At 54.1% G+C, this 12,710-nt stretch overlaps 1 protein-coding gene across 3 annotated transcripts in view; it reads right to left on the bottom strand.

Moving 5' to 3' along the window:
* The window catches only part of SHANK3 (SH3 and multiple ankyrin repeat domains 3), a 780,355-nt gene that overhangs the window by 376,590 nt on the left and 391,055 nt on the right, over nucleotides 1-12,710 (bottom strand). For all 3 annotated transcript variants that reach the window (XM_075914851.2, XM_089777650.1, XM_075914857.2), the window contains one exon: nucleotides 4,128-4,467. In XM_075914851.2, the coding sequence (XP_075770966.2) occupies nucleotides 4,128-4,467 (340 nt within the window). The remainder of the gene's footprint in view (nucleotides 1-4,127; nucleotides 4,468-12,710) is intronic.

Genomic DNA, 12,710 nt, shown 5'->3' with positions numbered 1-12,710 from the left:
TGATAGCTCGACATGTAGGCTCCTGGAGAATGACAGTGGACTAGTGTATGTATCTGGGACACGCAGAAGAAGACGCTGATGACGATAGTGATGGACTGAGCCATCAATCAATGGAGCTCATCTTTTCTGACATCATTGGTGAGCGGCTAAGCCAGCCCCAATTGGCAAATCTGATTGCAGATATCACAAAAATCCACCATCTGTGGGTGCGATGCACTCTGTTCGAATCCTACACTTTTCTTGCAGTGTCTGGATACCCTGACTCTCACAGCGCTTGCAAGCCTGTGCAATAGTTTGCTGCCAGAACAATCTGTCCTCGGTATCATTTCCAGATCACCAGAAGGTGTGCTGCATGACTTCACATTGGCCTTTAAGATATCTTGATTACACGTATGCTGACCTCCAGTGGAACATTTGCCCCAAACTAGCCAGCCAGAAGAGACCATCCACATAGTGACTGAAAACGTCTCATTTCAGGACAGGATGCAGAGATAAAGTTGTTTAACATCTTAAATGACTGCTAGTCCCGAAACCCAAATGAGGAGAGGCAAGTCTTGATTTAGTCCTAAGTGCAGCACAGGGTCTGGTCCAAGAGATGAATAAAGCTGAACTGTAATAGGGACCATAATGAAATTAAATCCAACATGCTTGGGGGGAGGGGGGAATATGCCAAAGAAAACCACCATGGTGGCATTTCACTTCAAAAAGGGGAACTACACAAAAGTGAGGAAGCTAGTTAAACAGAAACTAAAAGGAACAGTCAAAAGGGTGAAATGTTGGCAAACTGCATGGAAACTATTTAAAAACCTGTAGCAGAGGCTCAGAATAAATGAATACCCCCAAACAAAGCCAGAGGACCAAACAAATGGCTAAGCAGCAGAGTAACAGGAGTTTAGAGGCAAAAAAACCTGCCTGTGGTGAAGAGTAGCGCCAGTGGTCCCTCAAGGCATCTTTCCGCAGTGCCGAGGGGTCCCACACCGAGTCAGGTGCACTGCCCACCACTGGAGCTGGTGCCAACTCCAGCAGGGGCTGAGGGCGGACAGCTGCCTCCGTAAGTAGGAGCTGCAGGCAATAGCCTGGCTCTTGTTTAGTCTGGGGCCTAAAGCTTTGGCCAATAAGGCACTTCGCTGTTTGCTGGCACTTATGACAGTAAGGGTGAGCATCGCCCTCAGGTCTAGGCTTCCTGCAGCTCTCACAACACTTGAACCCCTGAGTCGCCGGCATGCCCCAGTCAGCAGGACTGTGAATTGGAGGGGGCCTCCCCAGCTAACTACAGAACTGAGAAACTGAAACCGAGCCGCGAAGAACTAAAGGACTGTGGAAACCAGGTGCTTGCAGATGTGGAAGCAGGACTAAGGGAGAGAGGATTTGGGTGGCCATTTCAGGGTTTGTCAGTCCTTTCATTGCAGAGTGAAGGCTCGTTATCTTCCACACAGAGCAAGAGCACCAAGAAGCTCCAAGAATCGTCACCGGCAGAAAGAATGAACTGAGAGGGCCGGGGGTCAGCACTGTCCTGTGTACTGTGCCTTGCAGGTGCCATGCGAGGAACCTCCACAACCGACCTGATGGGTACGGCTAAGGGAAACACTTTCCCACGATTGTGCACATGGCACACAAATACCTACTGGAATGCACACAAGCAATCACTCAAAAAAGCCTATCATTTCAATCAAGCTTTTTACCAAATGGCTGGAGGGCAGCAAAGGTAACACCAATTTTTTAAAAAGGCTTCAGAGGTGATCCCAGGCTGGTAAGTGTAACTTCAACACCAAGCAAATCACTTAAAACTATAGAAAGGAACAGAGTTATCTGACACACGGATGAACATAATTTGCTGGGCAAGTGTCAACACATCTTTTGTAAAGGAAAATCATGCCTACCAATTTATTAGAATTCTTTGAGGGTAACAGGGAGATCCAGTCAATAGCGTGAACTTGAACTTTCAGGAAGCCTTTAACAAAAACTTTTATGCAAAATAAGCAGTCATGGGCTGAGCAGGAAGAGCCTCTCATGGATCAGTAACTGATTAAAATAGAAGAAACGAGGAGTAGGAATTTACAGTTGGTTTTCACAGTGAAGAGAGAAAAACAGCAGGTCTTCCAAGTATCTGTATTTGGACCTGTCTGGTTCAACATGCTCACAAAATCTGGAAAAGGGGATGAACAATGAGACTGCAAAATCTGCAGACAATACAGAGTTACTCGAGATAATTAAGCCCAAAGCAGACTGTCACGGTCAGAAAGAGAGCGACAAAGGGATCTCACCAAAATGAGTGGCTGGACAACAAACGGCAGATAACATTCAAGAGAGAGATCTTGGAGTCACTGTGGACAGTTCTCTGAAAATGTCTGCTCAACGTGCAGCAGCAGTCAAAAAAGTTAACTGAATATTACGAACCATTAGGAAAGAGAGAGATAATAAAACAGAAAATATCATAATCATAGAATCACAGGGCTGGAAGAGACCTCAAGAGTCATAATGACACTAAATAAATCCAGCGTATGCTCACATATTGACTACTGCATGCAGTTCTGGTTCTCAATCATAAAACATATATTAGAATTGGAAAAGGTACAGAGAAAGGGAAGAAATATGCTTAGGAGTATGGAACAGCTTCCATACAAGGCAGGATTAAAAAGACTGGGACTGTTCAGCTTAGAAATGAGACACCAAGGGGGAGGGGAATATGACAGTGGTCTACAAAATCATGAATGATATGGAAAAAGCAAGTCGGGACGTGTTATTTACCACTTCACATAACATAGGAACCGGGGTCACCGGATAAAAATCAGTAAGAAGCAGATTTTTAAAATTTACGAAAAGAAGAACTTCTTCACACAATGCATAAATCTGTGGAATTCATTGCCAAGGGACGTGGTGAAGGCCAAAAGTATGGGTACAAAAAAGAACTAGGTAAGTTCATGGATAATAGGTCCATAAATGGTAATTTGCCAACATGGACCCCGATGCACCCCCATGTTCTCGAGTGTTTCTAAACTTCCAGTTGCAAGAAGCTGGGACTTTATAATGGGATGGGTCACTCAAAACTGCCCTGTTCTAGTCACTCCCTCTGAAGCACCTGGCCACTGCTGGAGACAGGATACCGAGCTAGATGGACCATTGGCCTGGCCCTGTCTGGCTGTTCTTATCTTATGTCCTTAATGAAAGTCTCTGTTGTATTCTCTGGTGCCCAGATGATACTCAGGTGCCTGCTATTCCCAAGATCTTCACGAGCTAATGGGATCTTGTACCAGCCTATGAGGGGTTAGTGTCTGGCCTCTGGATCATGCCCAGGAAGGCCAACATATGACTGGGAAGTAGTAGGGGAGAACATGTGTTATATTGTTCCCATGAATACTGTTCTATACAATGGTCTGCCGCTTCCCTGGGTGACCCTAGCAGTGGCTGTTTGTCTGGATATTGCCCAAGCTCATCCAGGTCTCCCCGGTTTGGTCAGTGGGATGGCGGCATTCCCACCACAATGAACCATTCCTAGGGTGGAGGCCAGAGCTGGCTTCCACAGGACAGCGGAACTGCCCCTCTCTCTGGGCAGGGGTGAGTGCACGCTGCTGGGAGTCAGCACGGCTGTAGTGGATGTGGGACTGTCTGCAATATGCCACCTTGGTGTCTTCGTCATCCAAACATGGTCCATTGTCATAGCAACAACCAATTGAACGATGGTTTCTGGAGCATGCAGACAGATTGGGCTGGGGGCGGGAGGGACGGAGAGGAAGCCCTTGCTGCACGGACTCTGTGCGGTGCCACTTTGGTATCCAGGACAGCTCTGTTAGCTCAGGAGCTCGCTTAGGAAGATGCAGAGCCTCAGAGACTGTTTCTTCAGACTCCGCTGGTCAGCCTGTTCCCCGCTCCCCACAGCCAGAGACCCAGCAGGGTCCGTCCTTAGCTCCTGGAGCTGGGGCTCCCCAGGTCTGGTGGCTGCGCTGCTTGTCAGGTCAGCAACACCCGACACCCCCCCTCACAGCAACGCTACTGCGGAGGCAGGCAGGATCCCATCTCAGCTTCACTGCGGCTGCGATGGCACCGTCCCATGCACACTGACCCAGCAGCCCCGTCAACTCCAGCACGGGGTTCCCGGGTGCACCCCTTCTCCCCATGCCCTCTCTTACCTGCTCTTGCTGCGGCTGCTCCTCCTGAGCGTGTGCACGTCGGCCTCCTTCTCTTCCTGCACCCGCTGCAGAGACGGGGAGCGGCTGTGAGCGCTCCGGGAGCTGCCCGTGCTCACCAGGCTGCTGTCCCCGACCCCTGCCCCTACAGCAGCTTCCTGCATTTGCACCAGCAGCTGCGGGGGCAGGCTGCGGAGCGAGGGCACTGGGGAGTAGGACGGGTGGCTCTCGGCTTTCAAATTGTTGTCGCTGGCAGAGCGCTGCAGCAAGCGGGGGGAGGAGAGGCCTCCTGCGCCCGTGAGCCGTCTCCTCTTGGTGTAGCTGGGAGTTTCTCTAAAAGGCACTGCAAGAAACCAAGCAGAGAGAGTCCCATCAGGTCCCAACCACACAAGGAGCTTGGCAGCACTCTGCCCCTGCAGACCTTCATGGCTACCGATACCCATGAGGGCTGCCATGAGAAATGCATGGCCCGGTTTATTTCCAGGGCTGGCCTCTTGCTCTGGGTCCCAGGGCTGAGCAGCCCAGGGCGTTCCTGGAGGCACAGGCCCCCACCTGCCGTGTTGCTGTTAATCGGTGTTCAGGAGAATGAATCTCACCTTGGCCAGAAAGAACGTGGACATGCAGGGCCTGGTGCAACCCCCTCCCTGCCCGGGCTGGGCAGGAGACTGGCTGCCCTTTGGGGGAAGATAGGAACTGCCAGACTGGGTCAGACTCGTGAGCAATCCATCGAGTTCAGAATCCTCTCGGGCCCCCAGGCTCCCTATGCCCCCTCCTCTCGCCCCTGCTTTGCTCCCTCATTCTGAGGCATGGGGAGCTCACTGCGCTTCGCAGGCCACTGCAGCCCAAGAACGAGCTAATCCAGAGTCCCTCCTGGGGTCCCAACCAGCCCTGCCCCAGCTGGCAGGCCTAGTGCTGCCTGCTGAATAGCTACTGCCCACTCGCTGGCATTCCCGCTACTATCCTACGGCAGCTCCCAGCAAGCAAGGGGCCTCAGGACCAGAGCACAGCTATGACTGCTGTACAACTCCCTTATCACACACCACAGCCTGAGTCCCCCACTCCTGCCCCGCTCCACAGCCCCATCCCTCCAGCACCCCCGCGCCTGTGCATGGAGTGCGAACGGAAACCTGCTACCAGGACTGTGGCGACTGGGCAAACGGACATGGAGCCAGCAGAAGCACCAGAGGCCCGGGCTGCATGGTCTACACAGGTGATTGGATTTGCACGTTTCCACACAATGCGGGGCGTCACGGCGCATGGACTCGGCACATATCACAGGTTCCGGCTTTCTCTCTCCAGCTGCCGGCTCGGGAAGGCCTCACTGTTATTCACGGCATGGACTGGCGCTGGGCACAGCTGTAACAGTCTTCCTGCAGCTGTCCCCCCTGCCCTGTGGGCAACTGTTTCTCACCTGCAACCCTGTAGGCCTCCTATGCTCTTGAATCTAGGAGCTGGATGCTCCGTCACCCACAGACACTGAACCCCAGCAGCTTGTGGCGCCAACTGACTGTCCTGCCCCCAGGATGGCCATGGAGGATGAGCAGGAGGAGGCTAATGAAACAGTCTCCCCAGATTCCTGCAGGACTCTGCTGCCCAGGACAGGTGGCAAGCCCAAGTCTCTCTGCAGCAACCAAGCCCAGTTCCCAGACTAGGGCCGGTCCTCTGGAGAGAGCCTTGGCGTGCTACTTCGTTACTCCTTCACGATTTCAGGTGTAACTGGGTATTAGGACGTTACCCTGCCACGCCATCGTCTCTTCTGGGTGACGTTGGCCACAGCCATTGCAGGCGGATGTGAGCTGGGCGCTTTTCCACGGGCACCCTCCCTCCCGTGGCTCATGCTATCCAGCCAGCCCCCGCAGTCACCTTCCAAACCAGCAGCCGCTCCCTTGGGCAGCAGCACAGCACGTGGAGGTGCCGAGTAGAGGCCGTGGCAGGCCCATGCTGCAGATGGGACAGAACGATCCCGCTCTTTCCTTTTCCCTTCCCGAGGTGTCATGCCCGGCACAAAACTGGTGACCCGCCTTCCCTAGCTGCTGTTCTTTGAATCATGCTGCTCATGTTCTCTCTGTTCCAGCTGGGTGCACACCCATGTGCATGCTCACTGGAGAGTTTTGCCTTAGCAGTATCCATTGGATCGACCCTCTGGAGTGCTGCACTCATGGGGCTGCTGGCTTTATGCACTCTCAGTTCCTTCTGGAGAAACTCCTGCAGAGGGGCAGGACAGCGAGGAACGAATGCCAAAACCCAACCATTAGGAAAGAACAAGGTAAGTATTGGCTCATGTCAATTCCACGTTAGGTGATTCACAAGCAGTATCCCCAGAGCTGGGTCAGAGCTCGCTGTCGTGCAGCTTGGAACATTGCTCCCCTAAAGCCAGCATCATTTGGGACTGATGAGTCCGTGTGTAACAAGACAAACATCTGGACGAACAATCAGGTAGCCACCCTGCAGATGACTTGAACTGGTACTTGGGCCAGGAAGGCTGCAGCCAAGGCTTGTGCGCTGGTCCGGAGGGGGCGGGGGTTTACAATCATGGCAGAAGCACTTTTGCCAGGTCAAAGCAGAAGTGGATACAGGTGGTGACCCAGGACGAAGTTCTCTGGTGGATGCTGGAAGACCCTTCATCCTGTCTGTCGACTTACAGAATGACTCGGTCCTTTCTGTGTAGCGGGCGAGCCCTCTCCTGCTACCCAGAAAGTGTAACCCGGACTCCTCTTCTGGCGCATGAGGGTTTAAGAACAGGTAAGTGTGTGTCCTCGCTTGCATGAAACAGCGAGACCACCTAGGGCAGGGAAATCTGACATGGTCACAGCTGGACCGTGTCTTTGGAGACCATGTGACTCCGAGGTAATGCCAGAGACTGTGGGCAGACACCACCCCCACCAGGAATAAGAGCCCCCAGCAGAGTAGAAAAAGAGAGTGTGACGGGTTTGGTCACTGAGATCCCCTTGAGACTGTCACCTGAATTGCTGAAATACCACCGAGCCGGTCTACCTGCCCTCTGGGGAGCCAGACCCTCCGGTCTCAGAGTTGGGGTCACAACCCGCAGCAGAGTCCAAGGGCCTTGCCACAGCACCCAGGGGCTCAGCCCACTGGGACCGGGACCAGAACCCCAGATAAATCCATCTTACTCTAAGCTCATAAAATGTCTGTCCCCTTCACCAATGGAAGAGGTGCCCGGCTGTTCCCCAGTAACAAGTATTTGCGCTGCATTTAGTCCAGGTTGGACCTTACTGGTCCAGCACCCTTGGGATCTGGAAGAGGGAATCTGCAAACCAGAGAAGGTCCCCTCAGCCTGCTGCCCCTCCCCACTGCCTGTACGGGAGCATGCAGCCCTGGCCCCAGTCCCACTGCCGGAGTGCGTACAGCCCTGATCGGGCTGCTGAGCTGCTGCACCCCAGACAGGCTTCCCCTGCAGGGCTGCTGCACCCCGGCCTTACTGCCAGTCAAGCTGCGGCAGCTCTGTTCCCACTGCCAGGCCAGCATGTGCGGGCTGCCCCTTCCCCACTCCCCCAGCCCCGCGACCGCCGCTGGTCTGCTGAGGCTCAGGCCCCGCTACCACCAGCCGTGCCTTTTGCAAGGCTCTCAGCCCTGGGCCCTCGCATTCAGCAACACCCGTGGTCCTGCCAGACCACAGATGTTGCCGGACAAGAGAGTCCCAGTGCAGGAAGGTGCCAGCTGTAATAAGCAACAGTGATTTTATGACGTCTGAGAAGATTTACCTGGTGTCGCTCAGGCCATGAACTCAGTCAATGTTTGTTTTCCACTCACCTAGGGAGTAGACGCGTTGCTACTTTTGCCAGAAGCTGGCTCCCCACTCCACAAAATACAATCCCCATTGTTCAGGTCCTTAACTGAAATCATTGCTCAGCGGTGCAGCTGGGGAGGAGGGGTTCAGTGTGCAGACTGCCCCAGGGACAGCTGACTACCCCAGTCTTCTCTCACTGCACCGCACCTCTCCACGGCCACTGTAGCCCCAGCGGGCTTAGCCAAGGGGGCGGGTGCATGTTCCCCAGCTGGGGCAAGTCCAGGTTCAGCTGCCCCTGCGCTCCCCAGCCAGAGTGAGAAATTCAGCAAACTGCACTTTCCCCAGCTCCTTGGTGAAGGGGAACAGCCAGCAATGAATTCTTACGACTTGGGGAAGGATGCTTCCGCTCCCCGGCACCCTCTCTAAAGGGTGCCTGTACGCTCGTGGGGATCTATGAATCCAGAGATTATTGCCACGACTTAGAAATGGTGCTGATCCAGCTCAAGGCCAGGAACCGTTTGCATCCTTAGAATATGGAGATATGAAAATACACATCCTTCAAGCAGAAGGTGGCACACCAGGATCCAGGGAGCAGATGAGGGAGGCCACAGGGAACATGAGAAACTTCCACTTCTTGAGAGATTTGTTAGGCTTCACAGGTTCAGGGTCTTATGCCCCCTTTTGCTTTCAAGGGCTAGGAAGTAGCGGGAGTAGAACCCTTTCCCACCTCATTCCCAAGGGGTCTCCTCCACCACTCCCAGCTGTGCTCTCCACTTCCTGAGGGCGGAGTTGCTCTTGAGAGGAGTCCCTGACAAGGGATGGAGAAGGGTAGCTGAAAATTGCAGACACAATGCTGAGCACCCTGAGGGCTCAGTCTAAGGCTGCTGGTGACCAGACCGAATGGCAAGGGCATAGGGGTTGAGGAAAGAATGAGGTGGAGCCAGGAAATTGAGTAGGATGTCACCCTTAAAACGAGTGCCTCTGGTTTGCCCAGTCAGGCGGAGCTGGTGAATGGAAGATAGAGGGGCGGCAACAACTAAAACCCGTGGTCTCTGCCCGTCTCCTAGGGGAGCCCTGCCAAGGAGGCCAAGGCCTCGAACAGGAGGACCGGAGGCCAGTGCCGCACCAGCAATGGAGGGGAACCATGCAGCGAGGCATATCTATAGCGAGGGGTGGGCTGGCAGGAGGCCGACTGGCCCCACGGGTGATCCGTGCAGAGTCACCTAACGGGAGACCGAGGCTGCGGAGTCGGGGATCTTGGCTGTGGAGCTGGGGAACGCAGCCTCTGCTCCAAGGACCAGTGGAGTTTCACTGCCCTTCGGGGAGGTCTGATGGCTGGTTTATCCCCAGCGGGAGCCTCAGCTAGGTCCAAGGTAATGTACAGTACCAGGAAAGCTTGCTGATTCCTGGCCACTAAGAGAGCCTCAGATGCTGACTCCCCTGCTGCTCCTCAGAGGCCTGGAGGATCCGACTGGACAGACACCCCGTTGAGGTTCCAGAGAGGGCAGGTGGCCTGGAGCTGCGTCCTTTGCCCAGCACCACTTGACCTTTCTCACTTCTTGAGCCACTCTTGGGTAGGGGAGTCTCGAGTCTTGAGCCGCTCTTGGGGAGCAGTGCTTGGCGCACGGAGGCCCAGGAGCTGAGCACAGAGCCAGAGTGGGGAGAGATGCACAACCTCCCTGAGAAGGGCCATTCGGTGAATATCATGCTCCTTTTGAATTCTAAGAAGCAAGTTCTTGCAAATACAACAATTGCCCGTCGTGTGCGACTCCTCTGGGCACTTTAAGGGCCACTAATGAGAAAAGGCTTAGTGCAGGGAGGACAAGGCTTCAAACCCAGGTGTCTGGGCATCGCTTGTCCCAGGGCTAAGTGCCCATTGGGACTCTAACCCACTAACACTACTTAACGCCTTCTTAGTGACAACTGTCAACAAACTATCCACAGAACTAACAACTAGAAGAGTTAGGGTATGTCTACACTTGCAGCCTATTTCGGAATAGGGCTGCAAATGGAGGCATTCGGAATTGCAAATCAAGCCCGGGATTTAAATATCCCACTCTTGATTTGCATCTTCCCGGCCAGGCACCATTTTTTGAAATTGACACGCCTGGAATAATTGCCTGCGTCTACATGCAGCAGTGAAACGGGCGTTCGAAATAAAGCCCTATTTCGAACTACCCGTTAAACCTCATTGCAGGAGGAATGCCAGCTAATTCGAGTTAGGGATTTAAATCGGAAGGAATCCCGTTTCACTGCCGCATGTAGACGTGGGCAGTTACTTCGGGCTAGTCAATTTCTAAAATTGGCGACCCACCGGGAACATGCAAATCAAGGATATTTAAATCCCAGGATATTTAAATCTCGGGCTTGATTTGCAATTTCGGTCGCCCTCATTAGCCTCCCTTGATCGATCTAGGGGACTAGTGTAGACGTACCCTCCGACAACTGTGTATGTGATTGTGAAGAAGGTCAGTGTCTGCCCCGTCACTTGTCTTGTGACGTTGTCCGGCTCAGGTTAGCCTAAAGGAATGCAGAGAGGGTTACTAGCCATCTCTCTCCCAGGTTCCCCCGGCTAATGCCATCAGCACCATGGGCACTTCCAAGGTACAACACAACTGCAAAGCCAGATGAGGAACTCAATGCCCAACAACATCCTCAGAGAGGGGAACTCAAATCCCAACCCATCCCTCCCCACCCTTCCCCTTGCCCGGGCCTCCCTGACGCTCCAGCCATGCAGAGCAGTATCTACCGCACAGCTAAGACCCAGAACATGCATCATTCACCATCTGAGAGGCTCACCCAGGGTGGGAAAAATCTCTGTGAGGGAAAGCCGGAGATGCTGTAAAAAGTGTCCTCACAGCCTCCCTAGAGCATGACGACACCCACATGCCGGTTTTGTTAAGGTCCGTCCCCCCATTTCTGGCACCTGCACATGCCACACCCTCCAGCACGGCCCTTATCAACATGGGAACAGCTGGCACGTCTGAGGGGAGAACATGGAAACTGGTGACAAAATCCTCACAGACCCAAAGGAGAACAAAACCGTGGGCCCGCGGGGGCAGCGTCGAGGGCTGGCAGGGGCTCTGACACGCTTTTGAGGGAGATCCTGGCAGTGGCAAAGGGCTATTACCAAGCCCACAGGACAGGGAGATGCAGACCCAGGGGCAATAGAAAGCCAAGATGCCCTGTTGTAGCAAGCGGCTCTGCTGGGCAACGGGCAGCGCAGCCCTGAAAGGCAGCAGCTCGCCATGCTATGCAGCCCTGGACAGCGACAAGCTAATGGGCACAAAAGCTCCTCCTCCCAGAGCCCAGCCGAGATCGTAGCGCCTGAGACGCCTGCTCTCCTGAGCCCTCTGTCGCTCCTGGTACCTGGGAGCATCGACACTTGGCGTCAAAGCCCCGCGCTGCAGAGCCAATGCATGCGCCTGCGCCGCCGCCAGCGCTTCTGTTGCTCCCCGCACTGTTGCACTTGGCTGCTTTGTTCCACTCTGGGTTAATTAAAGGGTTCTTTTGGAGCCAGACAATAGGCCGGTTGTAACACATTGTTTCGTAATTAAGAGCAGTTGTTTCAGTTGCAGAGTCGTCCCTGTTTGTTAATTAATAGATTGTGTAAGAATAAAGCCCTTTACAGTTTCATTCCTGAGAACGTAGCAGTTCATTTCCCACAGAAAATACCTGCGTTTGCACTAATGTAGGGACCTGATGGGCAGCAGGGATGTGACAGTGTTTCACATCCATTGCCCCAATGCACAACAAACAAGCACAGGGGTCCCACCGTTCACCCCTATATATTTTGGGAACCCAGGACAGCAAAGTGGTCACTAGCTGCTGAACACTATGGAGCCTTCTAACTCGGCCGGCAGTAGCTTTTCCACAGAATCACACACCGGCATAGCATTGGCCACACCAGCTGATCTTCCCACGCCGAATTGGTGAGCTTTGGTCTGGCAGGACTTGGAACTGGCCAGCTGCCAAAAGGCAGTACTGACCTCCCTGTCCACGGGTAGGCGCATGTAGCCCCGTGGGGCTCAGCAAGGAGCCCCTCCCACTCTGGGTCAGTGGGCAGCCACTCCGCCCCACCTCAGGGCACTGCTGCATGTTACGCGGCTGTGCAGCTCCTGGGTCTGTGCAACACAGAATCTCCGGGAATGCTGCCATCCTCCTGGAACGCGCTCACCATTGCTGGTCACCTGAGGTCTGCAGAACAATCCTTTTCCACCAGCCCACGCTGGTTTCCCAAGCCCAAACATGGGGCTGCATGCAGTGAACTTGCTCCAGGACTGGGCCCTCCACAGCTGTTGGTTTCATTTACAAGGCTGACACTTGGAATCGAGGGCTGAACAAAGACTGGCCTGGATGGGCCACTCGATTCCACATCCTGATGACATCAGAAGCCCAGCACCGGGCACTTGGCCTCACGCAGCACGGGCACTCTCGCTGACAAGATTGCTCCCCACTATTTCCTTCTCCTTCCCTCCCCAGCCCCTCTCTCGCGCTGCTATTTATGTGTACCCTGGACCCCTTCACTCCATCCCTCTGAAGAGGTGGGCTGTGCCCATTGACGTGTTGTTAGTCTCTAGGTGCTGCAGGGCCATTCATTGTTTTAACACGTCTCCCCTCTGGATCAGTTGCCAAGTGTATCCCTGTCCTTCCTCTCTCATGTCCCTGTTCCACTACGGCTGAAGACCCGCTAGCTGCTGCCGCCTCCGTATCCTCTGCCTGCTGGAGCAGCAAGCAAAGACCTGAGCCAAATTCATTCCGTGCGGAAATGCCTCACAAGCAGCTCTGTGAATTCTGGGTTGGCAGCATAGAGGCCCGGGGCATGGTGGGACCATGCT

This window comes from Pelodiscus sinensis, chromosome 1 (genome assembly GCF_052426305.1).
Source record: "Pelodiscus sinensis isolate ZL-2025 chromosome 1, ASM5242630v1, whole genome shotgun sequence".
Lineage (NCBI taxonomy): Eukaryota > Metazoa > Chordata > Testudines > Trionychidae > Pelodiscus > Pelodiscus sinensis.
Note: the sequence above shows the minus strand (reverse complement) of the source record. Positions and strands in the feature narration are given on the sequence as shown.